The sequence below is a fragment of the Eurypyga helias genome, unplaced genomic scaffold, assembly GCF_000690775.1.
Source record: "Eurypyga helias isolate BGI_N326 unplaced genomic scaffold, ASM69077v1 scaffold915, whole genome shotgun sequence".
NCBI lineage: Eukaryota > Metazoa > Chordata > Aves > Eurypygiformes > Eurypygidae > Eurypyga > Eurypyga helias.
The window spans coordinates 17,271-44,302 of record NW_010253199.1 but is presented as its reverse complement, the minus strand read 5'-3'; the positions used below and the strand labels follow the sequence as shown (position 1 = coordinate 44,302).

The 27,032-nt window shown below is 37.0% G+C and overlaps 1 protein-coding gene across 1 annotated transcript in view; it reads right to left on the bottom strand.

Moving 5' to 3' along the window:
* NBAS (neuroblastoma amplified sequence) overlaps nt 1-27,032 on the bottom strand; it is a gene marked incomplete at both ends in the record, with an annotated part of 62,460 nt that overhangs the window by 23,454 nt on the left and 11,974 nt on the right. Inside the window, 12 exons of the mRNA XM_010152573.1 lie at nt 3,019-3,242; nt 5,538-5,640; nt 7,086-7,208; nt 7,765-7,827; nt 8,540-8,673; nt 9,553-9,726; nt 10,496-10,681; nt 12,002-12,155; nt 13,312-13,395; nt 25,477-25,613; nt 25,904-26,008; nt 26,720-26,798. Coding sequence (XP_010150875.1) covers nt 3,019-3,242; nt 5,538-5,640; nt 7,086-7,208; nt 7,765-7,827; nt 8,540-8,673; nt 9,553-9,726; nt 10,496-10,681; nt 12,002-12,155; nt 13,312-13,395; nt 25,477-25,613; nt 25,904-26,008; nt 26,720-26,798 — 1,566 coding nt within the window. The remainder of the gene's footprint in view (nt 1-3,018; nt 3,243-5,537; nt 5,641-7,085; nt 7,209-7,764; nt 7,828-8,539; nt 8,674-9,552; nt 9,727-10,495; nt 10,682-12,001; nt 12,156-13,311; nt 13,396-25,476; nt 25,614-25,903; nt 26,009-26,719; nt 26,799-27,032) is intronic.

Below are 27,032 nucleotides of genomic sequence, written 5' to 3'. Positions count from 1 at the left end.
TGCCCACACTTCTCTGAATATAGCCAAGGATACAACTGGCTTTCTGGGCTGCCAGCGCACACTGCCAGCTCATGTCCAGCTTTTCATCCACCAGCACCCCCAAGTTCTTCTCCTCGGAGCTGCTCTCTATCCCTACATCCCCCAGCTTGTATTGATAACAGGAGTTGCCCGGAACCACGTGCAGACTCTGTACTTGGCCTTGTTGAACCTCATGATGTTCAGACGGGCTCACTTCTCAAACTTGTCCAGGTCCCTCTGGATGTCATCCTGTCCCTCAGGCATCTCACCTGCACCACTCAGCTTGGTATCATCTGCAGACTTGCTGAGGGTGCACTCAATCCCACTGTCTGTATCATTGTTGAAGATATTAAACAGTACTGCTCCCAGTGCCGACCTCTGAGGGACACCACTTGTCACTGATCTCCATCTGGACACTGAGCCATTGACCACTATCCTCTGGGTAGGACCAGCAAACCAACTTCTCATTCACTGAACAGTGCACCCTTCAAATAAGTATCTCTCCAGTTTAGAGAGAAGGGTGTTGAGGGGGACTGTGTCAAAGGCCTCACAGAAATCCAGCTAGATGGCAACTGTGGCTCTTCCCTTGTCCACTGATGTAGTTACTCCACCATAGAAGGCCACTAGGTTGGTCAGGCAGGACTTGCCCTTGGTGAAGCCATGCTGGCTTCTCACATCACTTCCCTGTCCTCCATGTGTCTGATCATAGCTTCCAGGAGGGTCTGTTCCATGATCTTCCCAGGCATAGAGAGGAGGTAACCTTATACTGCAGTGCCACATACAATGCCAAAGGACTGGACTGCTGACCCCAAAAGGCCTGTTCCAAATAGCCACACATTTTGTTCCTGCTATTCTAAGATGAAGCTACTCACCTGCAAAAACCAACCCATGTCTCTGCCTCCTAGCTTAGCCCAGAAGAGAGCTTCTCTCCTACGCATACATGAAATCCCACCACTACAGTATCCCCTTCCCATACAAGTAAGTAGCTAATAGAGAGATTTTAACTGTGGCAATTCTATGCATACAAATAAAACCCAGTTATAAATTGGATATTACAACAATGTACACAACTGCTTCATGGTAATCACAACTTTTGCAGAATATACCTAGTAGCCCTGGTGCCCAAAATGTAAGAAGGGTCAACTGATTTTAAAAAAGCTATTATATAGCTTATTATTCTATAACAACTTGAATTGGACCACAGGCAATAATGCCTTCACTCAAAAAAAAAAAAAATCAAACAACAAAACCTTACAAAAACAAAAAACCTCGACTGCATCATATATAATTATATATTCTAAGATGAAGCTACTCACCTGCGAAAACCAACCCATGTCTCTGCCTCCTAGCTTAGCCCAGAAGAGAGCTTCTCTCCTACGCATACATGAAATCCCACCACTACAGCATCCCCTTCCTCAAGGCAAACTGCAAAAATATTCTTCCTTTAATCCCCAATGGAAAATGTATGATTTGTCAGTCCAAAAAACTTTATAGGAACAATCTTATTAAGGAAAACTTCTTAATTTCAAAATGGATAATTAATACAAACAGTTCAACTGCATTACTGTCGTTAGTACCCAAGAAAACCTGGTAACATATATGTACGTACCATTATGGGTCAAGATGAATTTGTATCTTGAGGGGATGAAAAATAATTTCTTCTTTTTCTTGTAATTAGTAGGTAAGTGTACTCATATCTAAGTGAAAGTAGTACTTAATAGGTAGACATGTCTTCCTTTGTAGTTGAGATATAAGTATATTTGTTTGGTCATGGGGTTTTGGTTTGATTTTCTGTTATTTGGTTTAGTTTGGTTTAAGTGAGAAAACTGATTTGGATTGATACATAACCACAATATCAATGACATAGCAAATTCTTAGAATAAAAGGGAAAGGCTGAAAGTAGAAAGACATGCCTCTATTTTCAATATTTAGCGTAGGCCAAGGCATCAATCTTCCATATAGGTAATACCCAATTATTTCACCAATATGCATCTAAACTGTAAAAGAAAATACTTCATTATCTAAATCTACACAAGCATGAACACCCACACTGCAACATCCAAGGCTGCTCCATGCCTGAATTCCTTTCTGAAGAATTATTTGGCTTATTTCTTAATGTAACAAAGAGAGACAGATAGCCTCAAACGAACTCTCAGAACCGGGAAAAACGTAGCAGAAGAAATGAACATATCAGCAAAATTCCATTTTCTATTGTGACAGTCACTGGGGCCCACAACTCTGGTTCAATGCCATAATGTGGAAAAGGTAAAAATGACACACACACAGAAGAGAGTTGGGCTTGTTCAGCCTAGAGATAAGAAAGCTCTGGAGACCTTATAGCACCTTCCAGTACCTGAAGGGGCCTACAAGGAAGCTGGGGGGGACTTTCTACAAGGGCATGAAGTGACAGGACAAGGGGTAACAGGTTTAAATTAAAAGCAGGTAGATTTAGATTGGACATCAGGAAAAAAGTTCTGCAGGGAGAAGGTGGTGAAGCACTGGAACAGGTGGCCCAGAGAATTTGTGGATTCCCCCAATGCCTGGAATTGTTCAAGGCCAGGCTGGATGAGGCTTTGAGCTACCTGGTCTAGTGGAAGGTGTCCCTCCCTCCCATGGCAGGGGGGTGGAACGAGATGATCTTTAAGGTCCCTTCTAACCCAAACCATTCTATGTGTCTCTGAAAAAGCTTCTTATCCACAGAGAAAGACTTGCATGTTCCTTCTTCAACCTGAATTCTGTAACAGATCATTCCAGCAATGAGGAACAGCAACGGTGTACACACATACAAAGCAAGGCAGGGATAGGGGAACAAGCAAAAAAAAAAAAAAACCAAAAAACCACACCACCTTACAGAAGCCAAAAGATATCATTCCCATTTACAATGTAAATTTGAAGAAAATAAATCCATGTAAGATTCATCCTCTCTTACAGGGAAAACAAAATTCAAGTTTCAATTGAAAGAGCAGTATGTATTTGGATAGATGATAATTATAAATATACCTTGCCAAATCCATACAGCTATCGGTTAAACTTGTTGAAGAATTGAAATATTCTCTGCTAGCAGCCAATACTAGTTCAATACTTTTCGCATAGCTGACTCGGTACTGTGGCTTCCCTTTTGATGAACTTGGTAGATCCACTGACCAAATACTGCAATGCATCATTTGCCCAGCCAAGTGGATATTGTCTATACTGCTTGAGCACAAAAGACTTTCTGTGAATATCTGAAAAAAAAGAAGAATAATTTAATAATCTGCAGTAGCAGATTCAAGTAAGCTTATCTGCATTGTATGGAACCAACCCCTTTCAATAAAATGATCTTTGAAGACACAAGAATATATTCAGCCCCAGCAGAAAATGTAACAGTAGAGAAAGTGGAGAGTAGCTCCACAGTTTCCTTAAGCAGAGCCAAAATTAACTAGTAGCTAATGATTTCTACTTCCTGCAGAAATAAAGACTTATTAACTGCCCTTTCACAGCATGACTTAAGATCAGAAGTAATTTATACCTGCATTCTCAGGTGTTAATAGGATGCAAGAATCTGAAAAGGCAGTTCAGTATTAAGACCTTTAAACCAACAACATGTTAGAAGAAATCTTGAATTCCTGAACAGACTAAAAATATATAGAACCGAGCATATAAGATGTTTTCGAAGTTTCAACCAAGACTATCTTCAGAGAACACATACTAATATAATGTCGCATCTGCCACAAAACACCTAACTTACTTTCAGGTCAAATTTTTGCCCACTTCAAGACACTCAAAATCATCTCAATTCCTTACAAAAATAAATTGACTGTTCTCTTTTTTTTTTTTTAAAAACACAGTCAGTCTAGTCCTAATAAAGAGCAACATATGCATTTAATAATTTCAAAAAATACTACAGCTGCAGCAATATGGCTCTTGTTGAAGGTTTTAAATTAAATAAAAATTTAAATAGAATCAGAAGGGCCCAAGTTGGAAGGGACCTCAAAACATAACTTGGTCCAATCTTTTATGGGAAAGGGGGCATAAACGAGGTTATCTAGCACCCCATCCACATACACCTTGAAATTAAAGGATTTCTACACTAGGACGAACGTCTCTAAACCATCTCATGCTTGGGGAAGGAAACTTAGTTCAGTGCTCATTCAAAAACATCAAACAATTGGATCATCTTCTATTTCACAATATACTAACCCTCAAGGAAGAGTGAAAGATGAGAATATGACAGCTCAGCTTCTTCCTTAAAGATCACACAAACAATTTACCTCTCAAAATCTGTGGACATGAGGTCCTTCAAGAGGACAAGATTCACTTTGCATGCAAGCAGAAGAGTCTAAAAACATTCTAAAAACGATCCAAATACATACCTCACATGACTGTAAATACATACTGTATCATCAATTTCTCAATTTTGAAGTTATCAAAGTATAATAAAGTGCATACAGCAGCACTACATTTCAAAGCATTTGCAGCATTCCTAGATGAAAACCCTTTGTTGTGGGTTTGGGTTTTTTTAATCATATGGTACAGAGGTTTAAAATAACTTAATATTAATAAAAAATCCTTATATTAAGATAAAAGCAAAGCAAATGCTATTATTTTCAGTGCTCTAGTACTATAATTTTTACAATACACGTTAAAAAATATTCCAAGTACACTATGCCTTAGCCTATCACAAAACCATGAACATTAAAAACACTGCAGTTCTTTTTCAGCAATTTCAAATTGTACAACTACAGAGAAAGTGATTTGTTTATGTATAGGTTGAATAGCATTGCTTTTCCCCTTAATTTTTTTTTCTCATTTGCTTTCAAAACTTCTCCCAATAGCTATCAGGCCGGTAGCCATAAGCAATTAAATCTGCTAACTGTAATAAAACACTTAAACTTTTAAATTTAAACACCAATTATAGTGGTCATGGCACTGTTGCTGTAATAAACTGCAGTGTATTGAAGGGAAAATGTAGATGAACAATACATGTCACAGAAAATTCTACATCACTCTAATAGGTGTACTTCACAAATATAATGACAAAGGTTTGGCATTTATGCACATGCAGGCATTTTTTTTCCCCTTAATAAATTGAGATTTCTCATTTTACATTATTTTACTTCAATGGCAAGTAATAGAAAGTCCATTAATTCTGGAATGGTCTTGGATAATATCATCAAACCAGAATATGTTTTAAAACAACTTGGCTGAAAATAACATTTACCTAACTTTTTTTTATTTCTTTAGTTTAAGTCCTTATTATTAAATACATTTGTACATACAATTATGATGTTTCAAGAAGTTGTCTCATTTTTTAAAACTTGAATTACAGTAATACATACACAGGATATTTATTAGAGGGGCTTTTGATGAAATGAATTAACACAGGAAGCTTCTGATTTGAATGAAAATACCGTGAAAGACCCAGTAGACAACCAAGTAACAGAACACATGAAAATACATTTACATTTGTGAGCAACAATGTGAAATGAGAATCTGTGGCTTACTTGAGACATACATCAGTAAGAAAATGTAAAACTCACCTCATAGCAAGTATCTGCAAGTAAGCATGTATATACTTTCTGCTGCATGTCTAACATATCCTGAAGCAATTCCTTCCAGTGTGTCTCACTGACTGATGGTTGCCTATAAATATTTTTTTAATTAAAAATTAACAAATTTAAGGAAAAGCAGTAGGTAAACTACAGTAACATCACCAAAACTATCTTTTCTCAAATGCTATTTCAATTTTTACTTGGACTTTTAACCAAAAGTGATTTAAAGACAGAAAGTTTTTAATACTAAGATCAAAGCAGAAAGATTAAATTGTTTGATGACAATAATGCAGTACACAGAATGTTTTCTGTGGAAAAAGATCCCCCAAAATGTATTTTTGGTAGTTACCAAAACCTATCAGAAAGTTGGAAGTGCTATCTTCCTCTTGATCCAACAGCTGGGTAAAAACAAGTTTGTAACAGCAACTGAGGATCATTCAGATGTTCTTCCTTGTAGGCAGTCTCAAAGGACTAATCAGCTGCATGTAATCACAGGAGATTAGACCTGCAAATTTAGTTTGTTCTTTAAATTGGAATGGTATTCAAATTCTTGACCCTCTGAATCCATGGTTATCTGTTTACCCACAAAGATTCCTATAAAATTTCATGCACTCTATAAAAACTTTCACTAGTAAAAACACTAAAAGGGCTTTTTGACATTATCTGAGCCTTTCAGATTAAAAAAAAAAAAAAAAAATCAAAAAACCCGACAAAAAACCCAAAACTTTTTTTAAACACAAGCTTGTCTAGTTAATAGTGATTTTCTCATCTGGCATTAGCTTTCATTTTGGCAAAGCAGAGTTTCTCTACAAAAAGTGAAAAATCAACATTTTTCCTACAGAGGCATTGACTTGATCTTTCTAAAGCAAGGTTTTTATAAATCTTAAAAAGCCTTCAGCATGCCCAAGGTAAATACTACCCCACCATCACCGATAAATTGTTGTGCATGTTTACTTTAAATAAAGAGAAAAAAGAACCCGCAGTGATGGTTGTTTTTCCCAGGGTTCAATTCTTTTATCTGCTTATGCCAAAAGCCATGTAATAATTCACCTGCAGTTGGTTGATGAGTTAAATGAAGTAGTTCTTAAACAGGAAAAATGAAAAATTATACTGGAAATATGACAGGTAGATAGAATCAATATGTAAAATGAATAAATTACTCTATTACAAAAGCTTCTAGGAAAACATGTTAAAAAAAAGGCATTATTTTACAAATCCTACACTCCTGATAAAATTTAATAGGTCTTAACGGACCTCAATTTCAATATATCACCTTTTACTGTTCATCATCTTGCAGTATTTTGCAGTCACTATGCCTTTTAGGCTTGTTTACTTGAACACAAATATATTGAAACAGGTTTGAATCAAAACAAGAGCTTTCTGCCAAAACACTAATCACGTTAATCATCACTTTAATAAACGTGTTTTACTACAGTTCCATACTGCAACAAAACAGGCAGGTGCACTCTCAGACAGTAAGTACTGCTACCTTAGTGTCCTCTCCCCCTTATCTCCCATTCCTCTCTGAATACTTACTTCCGACCCATGTGCCTCGTCAGCCTAATCATCAGCTTGCGTGCCTCCTCCACACTGTCCTTCGTGTCTTTCACAAAGGAGACGGGCTTCTGAAGTCCGTGTTTCTCCAACAGCTCTGACACGCTGTAAATGAATAGTCAACATTTTCGAATCCTGCAGAAGATGTACAACTACCTCTGCTGCAGCAGTCTTAAAGCCGTCTCAGACAGTGTAATGCAAGTACAAACAGTCTCCATAAAGTCTGTAACAGTATGGATAGCCAGAGTAACTTTATTTTATAAAAAAAAAAAAACTAATACTGTAGGGTCAAAGCATATCACAAATAACCTGATGACATATCTTCACAGCTTTTAGCTTAGGATCACTCAAAGCATTACAGACTACCAAGATCAAAATCAAATTCCCCGCATTATTTCAATAGTAACCTTCCCCTCCCCCAAAAGAAAACTAAGAAAAAAAAAAAACACCTTTCATTCCAAGGAAAATATCTGTGCAGTTTCATAATATTCAAATAGCTAAAACCATTCAAAATTTCTAAGTTCTGAATAGAAAAAACTTGAGATTATCTTGTTGACAGCCCTAACAACAAAATAAATATCCTTGCTGCTTTCTTGGCAAAAAAGGTCTTGCCTAGTGAGTTCTGTAAGAATGCATTGTTTATTTTAGCAAAATTAAATACCTAAGAATTTGTTCCAGTTCATCTACTCCATCATGAAGAGCATCAGTTTTATCTGTTTCAGGCCTGAAAAGATAACACATAATTAATATCATATATATAAAATCTATACTTGTAATTCTTTTATGTAATTTATATTAGACAGATATGAAGGTAAGCAGTTTGAAATATTCCCTGATGAAAATCAAATATATGTTTGCTTGAAAAGATTAAAACTGCCATCTTTTGGCTGGACAGTTAACTAAAATTGAATGGGTCCCTCAGTCTCACAGCAGAGCTTTTTTTTCCACTGACTTCTCTCAGGCTCTCTCCTTCCTAGATGTAAAAGAGATTGGGAGAATAATTTACATCTTCTCCTCATGCTTTCACTTTCTCAAGAACTCCTTGTCCTTCATATCAGTCTTCCATATAGAGACTCCCTCTCAGGGCCATGATGCTGCTTGTAAGCTAAGTGCAAGACGCCACCAACTAACAAGACCAGTCAGACAGCACTAACACTTGGTCTCACTTCACCAGGATATAAAAGTCCAAGAAACTAATAGAGAAGCCTTGGTCTAGGCTGCTACTTTAAATCATGTCTTATTGCATTATTTGGTAGAGCACACATACAGCACAAACATACATATACAGATACGACCAGATCAACTCAGGAACAGAACATTCCAGTACCACTACCTACCCTTTAGAGACTTAACAACTATTTTTAAAGCAATAATTGTCAACTGTATTTAAAATTGACAACTAAAATATTTACAAATAACTGGCTGAAAATGTTTACCCATATCCTCTTTGTGGAAGGCATTCCAAAATATCATAACAGAGAGAGAGCTGATCATCTCGTTGACAACTATAAATACATTCCAGTGCTGTAATCATAAGTTGGTCTTGATCAGGAATAATTTTTTGCTGACACTAACAAGAAAATAAAGCATATTATTTTTAGTTTTATCTTTCTAATTCAACAGTTAAGTTTCTTCTGAATGTAAAGAGATGTGGACTCCGAGTAAATAAATTGTCTTTAGTTGTATTTAGAACATCTCTTGCTGACACCTAGGTGCAGTACCTGCTGAAGTTACAACCTCTAACATAACTTGGCTAGTTTCCTTCACTGCAGACACTTGAAAGAACAGCAGTATGCCATTATACCCTTTTTGGACTTGAGAGGTAGAGAGGATGCAGGACAGAGGAAGGCAACTGCTGCCAACATTTGTCAGATTTATTTAATACGTACAACAGTACCATAAATGTAAAATAGTTGTGTTTTTTCCTCAATGGTTGATTTCTGTCCATACACTTAGGAATTCAAGAGTATACAAAATGTGCTTATGCACCCTGGAATAATTATCTAAACTGCAGAAGCAGCATGAAATACTCAAATGGAAGGGAAGATAAGGTGGAGGACAGGGGGGATTCAAGGCAAGAAATAACTTCATCAAACTCTTCGACATCCATTTTTTAAAATGCAAACATGCCATGAATTTACTTTAATACATCACCAGAAAATTTACTTTGAAGAAGAATCTTTAAAATAATTTTTGTTTTACTACCTCAAAATCATCATTACATTAGTTTGACAGTCTCATCAAGAACAGTTTAGCTGCATCATAACTTATGCTACAATACTTTTTCATTCATCTTTTCTAAAACATAACAAGTCCTGGTTGCAAGAAGAAGGGAAAGATCATAGAGACGATCAGATTTAGAAGATGAACTAGCCCTGTTTATGACTCCACCTTTTCAGGACAAGAATTTCCAAAGCAACCAGTGGAATCATCAGGGCTCTTTACTTACAGCAGGTTTTGAATTCTGAAATATCTTCAGGGGTAGAGTCAGATCTTCCTTTGCTAATGTTACTAAATATTCTTTAAAAAGTGAATTTGCCAGACCAGGGGACTGATTTTCACAGCGGTGGAGAAAAGGGATCATCCATTGATAAACATTCCTCACATATTTTTCATCAGAAGACTAGAAAGCACAATGAGTTATAGAGAGGAAAAAAAGAACAAGTTCAGCTTCATTGTCCAAAACAAACATGAAAACCAAAAACCAAACAGAACGCATTTTTGATCAATATAACCCTAACAGTATCTCCACCTATCACCAACAACAGCTGAAGCCTGACATTCACCACTGCTGCTCAGATCACTACATCATGAAGCACTGAAACAATCCATCGTCTTTCTGCTACCCGATGGCTTGGGGGAACCAAGCAGTACAGGAGTAAAGCCCATTACATCAGGAAAGCCTGGCTGCCTTCCTCCTGCAATTTCAAAATGAGTGAAAGATCGGCTTCTATTCATGTCAGAGTAGCACCTGAGTATGCAAGAATGCAAGACCAAAAAATGATTGGTTACATAAGCCCTAGCAAAATTTTAAAAATTCTGAGTGAATTACAGTGCACGAGTATTCTCCTCTGGTTCTTACATAATCTATGACTGAATTTCAGAGTCCTATTAAATCTCTAGATATTTTTCAACCTTTACAAAAGGTCTTTTTTCTACTCTGAAATGCCATGCACAGGCTGAACACTGAGAAAATGAAAAACACACATATGCTGCAGAGGCAAATATTAAGATTTTTTTGCCAATATTTAAAGACACCAAAAAACATCCAAGGAAAACATTCAACTGTTTTTGTCTCTGCAGCATCATCGACAGCTACATTAAAGATCCTTTAGAAAGAGCCAATTAAAAAGCAACTCACAGATTTCAAAAGAATTTTTCAAAATACTTACATTCTTCATCAACAGTCTCAGCTTTTCAATATCTTTCATCTCTACAAGTTCCTTCAAAGTTAAGGTTCGATCACCATCAGTCTCATAAACTACCGTCTCAAGAGTAATCAGATTGTCACAAAGCACCTGCAGACCAGGAATATTCCTCTCCATGCCAAGACGAACAAGGGACAGAGCACAGTCGACCTGAAAAATAATCAAAAAAACGCTACTGCACAACTGTGTGCCAAAAACCCACTTCAAGTCAATCTTTTTCCTGTTTGCGTGTCTATTTTCTCTCCCAGTTCCTTTTGGTTCATAGGCAATTCTAAGTTCCTAGAAGTTTTTGTGGTCTATACATTCCTAAATGGATTGCCCTTCTCAGATTTATGAAGATCAAATAAAATGCTTGATCTTAGTGAATGATGTCATTATAGGTCCTTTCACCCAGATGCATCCTGTTGATGCATGTAGGTTAGGAGAATGCTATTTTTGATTCTTTCTGGAGATCACATACAGATACATCACTTCATCTCACTGCACGGAATATAAACGATTGCTTTTAAGTAAGATAATCAGCTAACTGACTGAAGTTATGCATACCTCCGCGGGTAACATGACTTTTCTAGCCAACTATGAATTAATTTTAATTCTTACATGTTATTTCACAGAAGATAATGACTTTTTTTTTCCCTAGTGACTGAAAATACCTTCATATGAAAGATTCTGTTTCGATTTCAAAGAAAACAATATTGGCTGTACATATTCAGTGAGGCAGGCATAGTCTGGAAGAATAGAATGCAATTTCATTTATATGTTAGCAATTTAATTGATCCTCAGAAGTTGCTTTTATTTCATACCTACTGATAGGCTGTTAAGATCACAGGGAACTATGATTAAAGAGCCTCGGAGGACTGCAAACATGAAGAATAAAAGAGCTTTCCCTTTACAACTAACTCACGGTGATATTTCCAGTCAACCTCCTTTTCATGCAGCTAGATTGGCTTGAGAAGCAATAAAATACCAGAGCATGTCAGTGATGAGCTCTATTTCTACTTACAATGTTTATCTTCACAAGACTGAGCTTCAAACATCTTTAAAATACGAAGTAAATAAAGCAAAAAATAAACTGCATGGTAATCCCACAGAATAAACTTGTAAGGAAAAAACCATGACAGTCCTACACAATAGCATATAAGTGACACATGCGACTGTAATGACAAATATTTTTCATGGACTACACAAGTGCTACAGTCTGATATATTAAGCCAAGCAAAAGGGAAGCTACTGGCTTCCTGTTGATTCCTATGGATCTGTTATTTGGCTGAGTAAATGTTAGATGAGGGATAAACACACTGAAAAAAAGAAAAAAAACCCACACCACAAAACCACCAAATACTTCAAAAGTCATACTGAAGATTAAGATACAGCATACACTACTAAGGGAAAAGCATCCCATCAACACACATTGAAACAGAAATCTGTTGCAGAAGGTTGATCAGACCACTTCCTCACTGCTATTCTCACCTGCATTGCATATTTTTCAATTTCCTGTGCTCTGCTCAAATACCAATCGGTAACAAGATCTACTGAAAGGTCAGTAGTCCTGTACTTCAGTAACTCTGGTTGTGTTTCATACAGAAATTCACCTTCATCTTGTAAAGTTGGTTCAACAATCATCCTTTTAAAAAAAAAAAAAAAGTAAGTATATATTTAAGTATACATTTGCTCATATCTCTTTCACTTCAGTCTTTTTCCTAAAACTTTTGGTTGTTCTAAAAGAAAATGATACAATCAACTTAATATTACACCAATAGTTTGATGACACTCAAATGCAAATCACAGTAAGTGTCAATTTTTGTCAGCAAAGTAGTAAGAGATTCAAAATATGAGATACAACATGAGTACTATGTTCACCTCTGAGGCCCCCAACATAAGAACATGGACCGGTTGGAGCGAGTCCAGAGGAGGCCATGAAGATGATCAGAGGGCTGGAGCACCTCTCCTGTGATGAAAGGCTGTGAGAATTGGGCTTGTTCAGCCTGGAGAAGAGGAGGCTCCGGGGAGACCTTACTGCAGCCTTCCAGTACCTGAAGGGGCTACAAGGAAGCTGGGGAGGGATTTTTTAGAAGGGCCTGTAGTGACAGGACAAGGGGTAATGGGTTTAAATTGAAAGATCTAGATTGAATGTCAAGAAGAAATTCTTCTCAGACAGGATGGTGAGGCACTGGGACAGGTTGGCCAGAGAAGCTGTGGATGCCCCATCCCTGGAAGTGTTCAAGGCCAGGCTGGATGAGGCTTTGAGCAACCTGGTCTAGGGGAAGGTGTCCCTGCCCATGGCAGGGGGGGTGGAACTAGATGATCTTTAAGGTCCCTTCCAACCCTAACCATTCTGTGATGCTATGATTGTATGAAAGAAAGGATCATCTCTACTAAAGACACAGGTAAGCCGAACCCCTGCTTTCCATCTGTTCCTCACACAGTGAAAGGCAGTTTTGTGATCCATTAATGCTGCTATAATAATATGGTTGACATGTAACAGGGCAGAAGGAAAAACAAACAAATATATCAGAATTTCCAACAGTAACATTCCCCCCACCCCCACTCACATACATTTGTAAAAATTACTCATCCTGTGATCACACTGAACATAATTCTGTAACATGAAAGAGCGTTTGCTCAGTCTCACTAATAAAGCTGAAAACATGTCAGTGTGCACAAAAATTAGAAGTGAGTATTACTGGGCATCTCCCACATTTTAAGAATGAGTAAGTAAATTTTTTTACTGAAATATATATAAACATAGAAAAACCTTTCCGCTTTTTCTATATACCTACCTGCATTCTGCTTTTTCACACCAGTCTTCTTCACGATGTTTCTGCTCATTCCAAGGAAGAATTTTCAATGTCCCCTGCTTGTAACTGGCATAACAGAAAAGGGTAGCTTTACACATTTTTTTTTCCCAATTGTCATGTCATTCAATTAATGGGATACAAAGCATATGCAAGTATTTTGGTGAAATCATAATACAATGTTATTCAATTACAGTATCAATTCTTTTAAGATTTATCACTTCTTAATGCAGCTATACAATATGTATGATATTATCTGTACAAACACATATTCTACCTATATCATTAACCATCCTCTTAAAAAAAAAAAAAAAGAAATATTTTCTTACTGATTGCATCTTTTTTAATAAAAAAAGGAAAAAAACCCAATACATTAAGAATTCACAGTAAGTATTCTAACTTCATACGCTGTCACGGACAATTGAAATGAGTAAAAACCTATGATCGTCACAGCTTAAAAAAAAAAGAAAAAAATTCTTCAAATTCTAGCACAAATCCTTATACTGAACCAAAACAAGAAATGTCCTGCTGTACTAATCTTTTCAATTAAGTTTAATGTGGTTTTCTGACTACAAACTTCCACAGTGAAACATTCTCTAGCTACTGTGGCAGGAAAAAAAAAAAATCTGTTTAAGATACAGATTAATAACAGCATGGGCTATTACTAGAATGATTAGCTATGGCTCGCTGTTTTAAGCTTGTTGTTAAAGAGCATAAACCCTGAGAAAACCATGTCAAGTTATACAGAACATAAACTAAGGGGGAAGAAAAGAGTTTCTGGCATTTGTAGAAATGAGAAAGAAAATGTACAAAGTAAAGACATTAAAGTTCCAGCATACTGGAGAAATAGACTATTTTAAATCTCATTAATTTTCTCCTGACCCTGATAGTAAACAGCAATACGACATGGACAATGCGTATTTATATATTAACAGTTGCCACAATCTTCTCCTTCCTTGAATGAGAGCAGCACTGTAACTCAGCAGCTTAAAAAGAAAAACACAATTCCAACACACAAATCAATTTCACAATCTAGTAAGTGTCAAAACAACAAACTAAAAATCAGTAGCTCCATCTCACTTAGCAACAGCCATTAAATACGTTTAACAAAGCAAGACGTGTCCATACCAACTGCCCTGTACACATCCACAGTTTCTCCCAGAAGGTCAAGCCACCCTTCCTTTGCCTCCTCTATGCGCTAACAATAACACCTCATGTTTTATTATAGTAAATCAAACCCTCCAAATGAAATATGCAGTAGAAATCCAGCAATAAATTGGCAGAGACAGATTTGCAGGCTATAAAACTCAGAAGAAAGGAGGGGGGAAGATGGAAAACTGCTAATTCCTTTTTCTCAGCTATAGCAACATCTGTGCTCAATTCCAGTTCAGTCTGACAAAATGCTCTATGTTTATCTTTATTATTAGGTACCATGTAGTAACATCACGGAAAAAAAAATTAAAGAAAACTCCAAATTAACATTTAAGGTATAACCACCAGGAATAAAATCACCTCTTCGTTTTGTAAAGATTCAGCAGCAGCAGCACACATATTTTGGGAGTTCAGAGGGGCTGTTAAGTCTTAGATAATTTATCTATTAATTTTCAATATCAATATTTAAAACTGGGTTCATAGACTAAGTTAATAAGGTCATATTTCAAATGTCATACATGAGAATGTGAGTATGGAAAGCCCAGGTTGTAGTGAAAAAGTTTATCAGTTGAAATGTCAAATAAAGAAAAGTCAAAGTGTGATTAACGCTCCCTTCCACAACATAAAAATCAAAACAGTATGAGCAGATCTCGATGCTACAATCAATAATGCTCTCCTTTTCTGTGTATTTAATCTATGTACTTAATATTTAACATAAAAGGAAATGGAACAAAATTTTGTAACACAAGACAATTGCTTTTCATAAAAAATGTTTTCTATACACTTTCCAGAGGTGTAAGACACTTGGGGTGGGGAGGGAGTTTATTTTATTTGTTTGTGTTTTGTAAGTAAATTCCAACTGCTTCACATATTACTTAAAAATACATTTTAAAACAGAATCCTTTCCACTTAACAGAAGTCATGGATTAAGTACAGACTGCATTCAAAAATAACCCCTCCAACATCTCACTGTGGCTTACAGTTCCATCTAAAATGGAAAGTCTATTGCTTAAAATAAAAAAATTAAAAAACAGATGGCTGAGAAAGAACACACTGAATTCAAGTTCCCAGGCTTTGCTCTCTGACAGTTTCTTTCCTTTCCCCTTTGCCCTCACCTCCAAAATCCATCACATAAGGAAGCACTGTGCAACTTTGCCTCCCTTTGCCACCTTACTCATCAGGGTATGAGAGAAGTTGAAAAGCACAGAGACAAGCAATGTGAATGACTAAAGGTAAGATGTGTATGTTCATCCCTTCTGTGAAAGCCCGAATTGATTGTAGAATTCTAGAACAAAGCAACAACCAAATATGCTAAGACTGATACAAAGTTGTTCACTTTTTCATTTCAGTGAAAGAGGAAATGGCCTTTCACTGGTTTTCCTTCCAACAACACTGTAAGCACTGATGAGACTAGCAGGGCCTCATTTAAAATAAACACAGCAGATTTTTTACACTATATGCAGCTAAATTGTTAGCTACTCGTTGCATGACACAGAAGATAAAGGTGTATTTGGGTTCAAAATTAAAAAGAATTCTTGTAATAAATGGTAATGAAAATCTACTATGTCTAGAAAATCCCTAGTACAGGAATATTTGAGCCACATATTAGAGAGACTTGTGAAACTTAAGTAAATGTTGCATTGTGCTTGCCTGTACCTACTTTTTTTTCCTTGGCTACTGCTGTTGGCCATTTTATCTTCAGGCCAAATCTCATGTTTCAGTCCAAGATTTTGCAGGAACTAAACCTACAGTTGTACAGACACAACAATTTAAGAAATACTAGAAGCATACTATGAAGTTTTTCATAAAAGCTTAGTAAGAGACCTCACCATGAAATACTAAACAGGATAAGATTTTTAAGTTCATGGGAAAGAATCACTGTGCATTGCTGTCTTGACTGGAAAACATCTACTCCATCTTTTTTCCCTTCTCACAGCAGAAAAAGTTAAACATATTAAAGTCAGGTGGTGTAAGCCACAGAAAATTCTTTTAAACTTATTTTAAATTCTTTTAAACTTATTTTCTGCTCTGGCTCAATTTGCCATTTTAAAAGTATTCAGGTTCACCATAGGAATAAATTGAGAGAAGAATTTTTGATTTTTAAAAAGCTCACCAGGACTCAAGCGGACTCAGTAACTCTCCTCAAAATGTTTGAAGATAAAACCACAAAATATCTCATCCTACTAGAAATCAGCAATTATTGAAAGTTAAAGTTAACAGATAGATTTCTTGTTAAGTTCACAAAAAAAAAAAAGGCCAGCAAAACCCGCACCGCTCAGAACTGACTGCTAACTTCTTCACTCACCTTCTCAACCACACTAACAAAAATCAGAACTCCCTCTTGCCTCCTACAGGACTGCATCCCACAGTCCTTACCTCCTCTCCTCATTCTGAGGAGTTTAGAAAAACTCTTTGTATTTGAATTCAAACACAAGGACTGGAATAAATCAGTCTCGACATAAGTAAAGGATGAGCAATCCCTGTCCCTGAGCCCTTTATAAAGGCACAGAAATTATTAAAACAACATTTATCGCTTTTTTTCCTTAACTGATAGTTACATTTAGCAGAGTTTATTTTTTCCTCAAATTCTCTTAGCAGTAACTCCAGTGACTCACACAGAAACAGAGAGCAATAAAACTTTAGAAGAGTAGCTGTGAAAACGGACACAAGTCAGCAGATAAAGATTCCAGGCATCAAAACACCACTGCATTCTGCAAACTCAGAAACATAAATGCCAGTGAGATGGGAAAGAAAAAGAGAGCAAGATATGAGAAGAGGTAGGGCTTCCATTTTTATATCATGTTTTTGATCACAACACACGTGAAGAATCCACCTGAACTGGGGCACATCCGAACCACCATGTATTCCCTGCTCACGATGCATGAGTCTAATGGCGCTGGGCATGCACAGGTATCTTGCCAGAATTCATTACTCTCTCTGCTTATGCTACACAACTTCATGGTTTTGTTCTGAAACTGAAATCCCACCGAGGTCAGAGACAATAATCCAGACTTAACCCGCACATATGCAGCAGGCACTGGCCCGAAACTCCAGATCTGGGGACAGATCACTGCAGTCACTCAGGTAGGTGACCTCCTTTTCTAGTTAAAATAGCTGTGACACGCCATAACTCTACACAAATATTGGCATGGGGTTCTTATGGTTTTCTTGTTTTTGTCCTGAGCCACTGCTTCCCCCCACCTTTTCCCATTCTCTTTTCAACAGTAGAATAAATATGATTGGATCCCAGTAAATTGTCAGATTATGGAGGTATTCAACTCTTTCTTCAAAACGAGCTGGCTTCTCCTCTATTGCTCTTTTCACTCCATTGTTTACGTTGGCTTCACAATTCTTCCCATTCTTCCCTTTGACAAAAGAGGTCCACACTATTGTACTTCTGTATCCTACCAACTGCATTTATTCAAACCTGCAGATTATTTTTCTCTCCAAGGACAGGCTTTCAAAAGAGGAAGGTCTAATTCAGTACTAAGGTCAGAGCCCAATTCTATTACCAATAGCGATTGTGGTTTGGGAGTTTTCTTGTTCCCTTCAAGCATTTCATACAGCAGGACTGTTTCTGAGACTCATCTAGTTGAGGATTCAATTTTTTTTTTTTTTAAATCTTTTCCCTTGTAAACGTGTGCACAGTCAATCCAGACTCTGAGGCAAAAGACAATTCACCCTAACATGTTTATGAAACGGTTATCTTTTTGCCAAAAGACAAACATTAAGAGTAAGTTTGGGGTTTTTTTTCTAAAAATAGTTTGGGAGTGTATCAACCCTATCATTTTCTTTTTTTTTTTTTTTTTAAACCATGCCTCATTGTATGAAAAAAATAATGCTATAAACACTAATTCTCCATTTGAAAACTTGTGTGTTACATGCTAGAATTGTTCTGAACGTAACACATTTAGGAAAGACACCAATTATTGATCTGTTAGAGGTGAGAAAGCTACATAGAAAAGATACTGAACTATAAAGTGAGGTCCTGTTTCCATCAAACAGCCTTTGTTTGATGGAAAACGAACACTCAAACACTCAAAATGTTTTTGAAGATGGTGCTTGATTCCCATTTTATTAGTTATTTTTAAAATTATCTCAAACGTAAATTTTGTGATAAGAGGAATATAAAATCCTGAACCTTCAAGTGTTCCTTTCGCCCTGTTGACACTCGTACACTTAACAGAATTTATTATTTCCATATTTTACCGTAGGTACGCTGTTAATTATTTTCGACTTCACATTCAAATTAGTGCTTCCATAATCCCACTAAATAGAGGCATTAACAGTAGGCTATATATAATACATATAGCTGTATATAATACAGGATCTTCAAGGGAAGTTTCATAACATATTCTTTTTTAATTTAATCCAGAAACTCATTTGGCCAAAGTCTGTATCTTCTCAGACAGCAATGACAGTTTCTGCTGCTCTGCAATTCTTACGGCTCTCAGTTTTATTATGTCACAATTATTCCATACCTGAAGATAAAATATAACAAGAATTGTATCGCATATATAGACTGAAACAGCTATTTCATTTTTAATATTGCATGAAAACAATTATAGTAGTTTTTCTACCTTTTCTACCATTTTCTACCATTATAGTTGCTTAGTAGTGGATTAGTAAACACAACTATGTAACCCAATACAACTACGTTTAGGTTTCAAATTATTCAACATACTACGTGATACAAAAGTGGTGGACAAAGAAGTTCTGCCATGGGAAGGGACACCTTCCACTAGACCAGGTTGCTCAAAGCCTCAATATCCATAGGACACGCGACGAATTCATGAAGATGGTAGGATGAGTGATACCTAGGACACCACACATTGAGAAAACTGATCCACATAAACTAATGGAAAAGTTATCCCAGCTGCTTCTGGCTGCCACAGTTAACTACCCTTCAGAATTCCCACTGTGTGCCTTTTAACGACAGGTCTTCTGAAGCAACTCTGGCACCAGGGGAAAAAGGTTGCATCTGATTTTGCATGGCTGTCTTTCAATAGAATTTGAGGACAGGGGATTTTTTTCTCCTCTCCTAAAATGACCTGGATGGAATAATCTAAAAGGCTGCTGCTGGCTCACCTGAAACCTTCTCCAGGATGAACACACCCAGCTCCCTCAGCCTTCTAGTGCTCCAGTCACCAGTCACCTTGGTGGCCCTCTACTGAGCTCATTCCAGTTTACTGATGTCTTTCCTGTACTGGGGCCAGCATTCTAGATGCAGTCAAATGAGTGCAGTAGTCCAATTGCTCCATCCCTGGCTATGCTCTTGTTCACATAGGCTGTGATGCTGCTGTCCTCCCCGCTGCCAGGGCACTGCTATCCCATGACCTGCTTATGCCCACTGGCACCTACAGGTCCTTTTCGGCAGAGTTGCTTCCCAGCCAGTCTCCAGCTTTTATTGTTGCAAGGGTTTCTTCATTCCCAGGCTCAGGACATCCCATTTATCTGCCCTGAACTCCTCAGAGCTCCTGCTGGCCCATTCCTCCAGTCTGTCCAGGTACCTCTGAATGGCAGCTGGGCTCCAGCACAGCAGCTACTATGAAACTTCCCTCCTTTCCTGGTGACAGCTTATGCCCTCCACAGCTCCCTTCAGAGCTTCAAGTTCTCTTTCTCCTCTTCAAACACTCCTCACAACTAATACCTACTGTAACTTCGCCAGCCCACTTTCTGCAGCAGTCTTCTGGCTGCAGCGAGCTGCTCCTGCAGCTTTCCCAGATCCCCACATAACCCAGTCTGCAAGAGAGCTTCTCTTCCTCCAAATCACTGCTTTAACTTCTACGTGGACCACAAGAACCTTCCCCGCTCCTACCAGACATCAATCCAGACAGGAACACAAGTGCCATCAGGACAAGTCAATCTTTCCCTCAAAAGGTATTTTTTCCATTGTGTAGTGGAAGTTAAGACCTGATATCTTTTATTTCCAAAACCCATCCTCGAAGTAATATTAAACTACATTGATCCCTTTACCTCTAAACCATTTTTCTTCTTTCCCTTAGTGCAAAGGAAAAGAAGCACATATATAACTTAAGCCCTTCTTTTTTTCACTGTAATGCTACACAAATTAATTCAAACAAACAAAAAGAACTGACCATGGGATTGGTTCTTTTAACATGAATGCTTCCGAATTACACTAAAAAGCATAAGCTTCAGAAAAGAAGAAAAACTAATACAAAAAGTGAGGACTATATTTGACAGTTCTGCAGACATTCAGTCATCAAACCTATTTACATACGCTACTAAGAAGAGAAGAGATGAAGTTGTAAGAGCTTTATTGAAACTGCAGTGCCACAGGCAGTAACTAAAAATATAGTTCAGGAGAAGATATCATTATGAAAGTGCAAATTTAACTTCTTAGTTTAATTGTGCAGTATTTATGTATTCAATGATAAGAGTCTACTAGGTGGAAATTTTCAGGTTTTAAAAGCTTCACCAAGATTTTAGAAGGTATTTCCACTCCCACCCTAATTCATCAGGGAAATGAAGTTCCCCTACAACTCCTCAGTAAAAGAAAAAAAAAATCACTTTAAGCCATGACTAAAAACTTGCATTTGAGGAAGTAACAGAGTCAAACATAGCAGAAACATATAAAAAGTTGCTATCTTAGAGGGAAGATTTTTACTGCCAGTGTAATGTGCAGTATAGCAGACTTATGGCTGTTGAGGGAACCACACATTTGAATTTTCCAACTTCTGCAAGTTTAAAATGTGAGTGGTAATGTTGCAATATAGCAGTTAAATGTAGTAAAAAGGGTAAGAAAATTAAAAGAAAAATGAGAAAGACTGATTATGTATTTATAATGGTGGTAAAGCATTATTTTTCTCTGAGATCACCTTTCAAAACCTGAGGGCAGTCTTAACTATAGATTAAGAATGTTAGCTGTAGCTATTAAAATAGAGCTATCATCTCCTTTGACTACCTAAGTTTTTACCACCTTCACTCTACTCATCTTAAGAAATTAAGTCTGTGCCTCTGATGGCACTGAGAAGGAGCATGAATCCCAGTGACTAAGAGACAGCAGAGATGCAGGAAGCATCATGACAAAAGAAGCTGAGAAATAACAGGAAAAGAAGCAGGAAAACATTCCTATCACAATTCTGCAAAAACATGTTACTGAGTAACATCAGTCTATCACAATATCCATTTGAAGCTGACAGGCATGTAGAGCCACCAATGCTCCTTAGTATTTCAGATTCCTCCTCAACCACCGGAGCTGTTGAGCTTATGTAACTCACAGTCCTTTTTCAAGTCATATGAAGACAAAAACTATTCTGCTCAGACGTTACAAACTTCCTCCTGAACAGTTCTGAGAGCGACCCCTAAAGATGCTAAGCTACAAAACACACCAAAAGTACAACAGAAAGATATCTACCACTTAAGAACTTTCAAAAGTAGATACCGGGGAGGGGGGGAGAATAAATCTATATATTGCCTAACAACCTGGCCTAGAAGACAGAAAAAAAAAAATTCTATATTTTTTCCCCATTTATTATACCAACTCTTCCTTCACTGGTAAGACCTTAAAGTATTTTTGACATTGGCCTCTAAATGCCACCCTAATGTAAATGACGTGGTATAAGAAGAAATACAAATTGTTCATACTTATTGAATACACTAGCAATACAAGCCTTTCTTTCACTAGGTACTTAGCATTTACTGTCTGCAACTGAACTGGAGGCTCCAGACGAAATGAAATAGCAGTTATAGTGCAACCTTCACAAAAGCATTTCTCCTAGGTAATGAAATTCTTCAGATATAGCACTTCTGCCTGCACTCACGTTGATGGTGGTGTACAGCAAGCAGCTGTGTTTCAGTGCTTTTGCCTTGGCTATGGCTAGAGGTGCCTATTTGTCCCACCTCACCTGTTCCACGCAGAAAACAAGGCAGCACCTACAATACCATCTCAAATTTTTCCTCAGCCAGATTCCCCTATAGCTGGAGAAACTAAGAGAACACAGAGCAATGTGTTTAACTTCCATAAGGATAGGTGTCACCTCAGACAGCTCCAGCTGGTACCCAACCCTCTTAGCATTTAAAGTGCTCCATTTACATGCACACAATACGGTCAATTCCCACAGTACTTGATCCTGCACACACCAAGGGCCATATAGGAAGACTCAGAGTACAAACTACAGTATTTTTTTTGCTCCAGCAAAATCTTTTGTGTCTCCAGAGCTGCACAGTGCTCAGCCAGAGGTCTGAGCTGCATGAGGCCGAGCAGCAAAGGCACCGACTGACAAGACATGAGCAAGGCACTCCTTAAGCAAGGCCACCGGGGTGGGCTGCACTCTTAACCTGGGCACTATCCTGCAGTGGGTCCATGTTGGTGATCTCATCACATGCACCACAGCAACCAATTACCCTACGAGGATCTCTTGGTACAGGCAATTACGACCTTGAATTTTCAGAAAAACAATGAGCTAAAAAGAAATCACAAGAGAGATTTTTTGCAGATGAAAGTAGAAAAATCCATTGGATATCCAGCATACACCCTATTTCATAACTGCAACAGTATGAAATTTTAAAAGGAAAACCACACTAAGCCATTTCCTGACTCAGAATCCTTTATAAGATTTCTCTGGAGTCAAAGTTCACGAGGACAGCTTGAATCACTCTCACCCTTTCACGCCAGACCACTGCAATTACAAGCTGCATAAGCTGAAGAGACACTAAGTCGTAATGCTGCAGACATTTTTTCTACCAGTTAAAACACTAGGGGTTACTTTTTTGCAATGTTTTCTCTTTGTTCAGAAGTTAAATAATTACAGGCAGTACTTGCAACTACGTGGGAATGAAATAGTTTCATCAATTGCATCATAGCCTTGTTCAACCAGTTACTTCAAGGCAAATTATGTCTATATATTGTGTTCTGTGAGAACAGAAGTGGCCTAGACAGCACACTGATTTAAACTGACTTCATGACAACTACATCTCTACAAGTAATTCTTGTAATTCTGTTCATACTAATAAACCATTTAAAAAAAACGCTAAAACTTAAAGGGCCAATAAGCTCACTTAAACTGACAAAGAACTTCAGTCTTCCAATTCACATGGATTCATTTTGATTCACATGAAACCAGCACTGCCAGAAGCTGAAGAAGTTTGGAGTGGGCGGGTAGGGGGGCGGTGGATGACTCAGCCCATTTAAAAAAACAACCTTTTTAATTTTTTGTAATTAATAAGGAAATATTACTTTGTATAACTTCATTAGTATATCAGTCTCATTAATAGGTATTTTCATTAATAAATATTTAATTTTATCACATTAATAAAATAGTTTTAGGGAGTGTATGTAGCAATGCGAGCCATGAGTTTTGTAACAGGAAAACAGTTTTACAAAGAGGTTAGATCAAATACACAGCATATTTTTATACATATATGGAGTTTGTGTGCATAGGATTTGCTCTCATCCCCATTCTGTAGTTGTTCAAAGACAAACATTTCCAAAACATACAGTATTATCTGTTCTGCAGTTTGAGGAAAAAAAAGCAAGAACCCAAACCTATCTGATCCTAGCACTGGAAAGTTCTGTCTTCCATGGGAATAAAGATTCAACCTACATGCTTCCATTTTTCAACAGCAGACAAAACTAAGTTCTTAACCCATAACGTCACATCTTCACTACATCATCACTGGTGAGATGCTTTATTTTAACTGTCATTTTGCCTCCTGGCACATAAGTCAGTTTCTTAAACAAACCAACCAACTACAACCACAAAATAAAAAACAAAACCAAGAACAAACAACCTTTCAGAAATAAGGGGAACCTGTTTACTAACACCAATAAAATATCATAACCACATTTAAGACTACCCTTTTTTCCCTCCTCCTCACATTATAATCTTATCAAGACAAAAGAGAAATTGGAATATATTTTACTGATTTTATAAACACTGAAATAATTTCTCTTCATTTTTCTGTGACTTTAAAGAACAGGATAAACCAAGTGTTTTCACACCATAACTAAGTAACTAAAGGTGTTCCTAACACTACTGGCACAATAAAAAAGGCACTGGTAAGTATTACATATCCTGAAATAAAGAGTAACTGCTGCTCAGAAAGGACAAAAGCGGTAAGTATTATAAGCTAGGAGAAGTGTCAGGGCAATAACTTGATGAATTAAAAAAACCTCTTCTACATGGGAATTATTCAAATGAGACTGTTAAAACTTTGAAGTGCAAAACTTAACTATAATGCTGGAAGACTACAAAAAAATTCTATTAGCTACTCCAAAAACTGTCTCTCTGAAGTAAGGCTTCAAAGTCCTATTGTAAAATATTAAATAATGAAATCTCCCCAACTCTTTCTGTGCACTGAACAATATGCTTCAAAACTAATTTCATCATTAAAGTGTTTGAAAGAAACACTTTTTAATTAATACACAGAAAATTTTTTTGAACATCATAATAAGTCTCTCACAAAAAATTATATTAAATTGACAGTAAACTAACATTTTATGCTGAAATGAAAGAGTAGGAAAGTCTGGATTTAAAGCTTCTCATAAATCTACCTCAGCAAACTGAGTAAGAATCAGTAACAAGAAGATTAATGATTTTGAAGTTACTGACTGCTTATGTGTTAAATTACATTTCAAAACAAATCCAGAAAACATTATTGCTTCCAGGGAGCTAAACATTTGTATTATTAATTACCTAATGCTGGCTGTTATTACAAACTAATTACAGACTTGTACTTAAACCTGTGAAAATCTGCAGTTTCAGGTCAGAAAAGGCCATGCTGCTTCTTATGTGTAATGGAGGCAAGAATATTTAAAATCCCTACTTTCCTGATAATAACCAAGAGAGACCAAAATGCTTCCATGAATGGCATAAAGTAAAGCAAAAAATGAAGACTGGTGCAGAATAAAACCAAAAAACTGCTCTCTTGATTCCAGGTAATAACCAACAGCAGGTTGCCGTATGTGGAAACTAATTTAAGTATTAGCCTAAAAATAATCTTTTTTTCAGTTAGTAGTCATTGATGCATCCTTACCAAGCTTCAGGCAACAAGAAGGCATATTCATGTGGTGAAGTAGTCTCTGGAAAATTGGAGAGAATTGCCTGCCTGTGTGGAAGTAAAGCTGATCCATGGAAAGTGAACAAAATTTCCAGAGCTCTGACATTGCTTTCCTGAAGAGCAAAACATTAAGTTGGGGAACGACAACTTTAAGATTGATTTAGACTGAAAACAAGCAAGAAATGTAAGCTTAGGTCATCCAACAAACATTTAATTCTAAATTTTTCTTTAGTAATAAGGAAAATCAGAGCCACAGCATTTATTTATTTGCAACCAAACACACCCCCCACCTCTCAAATTCCCACTGAGATTCAATCCAGGTCAAGGGGGGAAGGGGTAATCACATAAGTGCAAACAGCAGTACCAAAACAAAACTACATTCTAGCAAAATAAATATTAATACCCGAGCATAAGTTCTTGCTGAAAGTACAATATTCTGATTTCTGAACTTCTTGAAGAATTCCCCATCGTAGTGCTGTTCAGCTGCATGAGGCCCTCCAAGGATTTCCTTAAAAAAAAAAAAAAAGCCCACACTTACAAAAGATTTTTTTAAGCAAGATTTACAAAAACATCAAAATGCATACACATTTCTTTATCTTAGGATGAATAAGTATTAGGTACATATGGAAAAGCATGCTATTGGTTTTACTTGTTTCATTATGAAAACAGAGGCATTTTTAATTGATAAGCTACCTTATTTTAATTAGGGTTTAGACATTAGTTACAAAGTGATGTGGTAGATGTCATTACATAACTAGTGCCAGCTGCAAAGATAAAATTTAAAAAACTAAGCAAAATACAGTTTGAAATTCCAAAAGCTTTCACCTTGGTAAGCTCACAGAAGAAAGATTCATTAGCAAATCTGAACAGAACTTGCTAATTAGACTGATGGAAATAGCAGTAACCTTGCACCAACTCCACATCTCATGTTATTACATAAAATATCTGCAGGGAACTAAGGTAGGTTCGAAGCGGGCTTGTGCCCAACCATACGTCTCAACTCAACACTAGAAGCTGGCCACTTGGAAGAGTAAAGCAGGAGACAGCTTGAACAGAAACCTATTCTTTTCTCAAGCAAGACACTAGCATTTCAAGAAGACTATCAACATTAATACTATAATATGTAACAAAAAAAAAAGATGATGTTACAGAAAAATTACAGGAATACCTACAGAATGAGAAACCAAAGGAACCGTAGCCAGTTACCAAGCGTCCTCACCTCATAGGTTTCAAGGCGATCAAGGTAAGTTAACAGCTTCAGCCTGCTACGACAGAGTTCTTTTTGTTCCAGTGTCAGCCTGTGTTCAAAACAGGGATTTTCATGTTTGCAACTAACATTGTACATCGTGCATATGAAGACAATGGTTACACATTTTAATGACTTTGTGCACTGGAATATATCAAGAAATTAAATAAACTGAGAACCTTGACACAATATAATGCCAATTAACATTTAAAACACTGTTAGGAGTAAAATACATGAGAGTAACTACATTCTTGCAAGTGTGTAGTTATAGTAAACCTGTAACTCT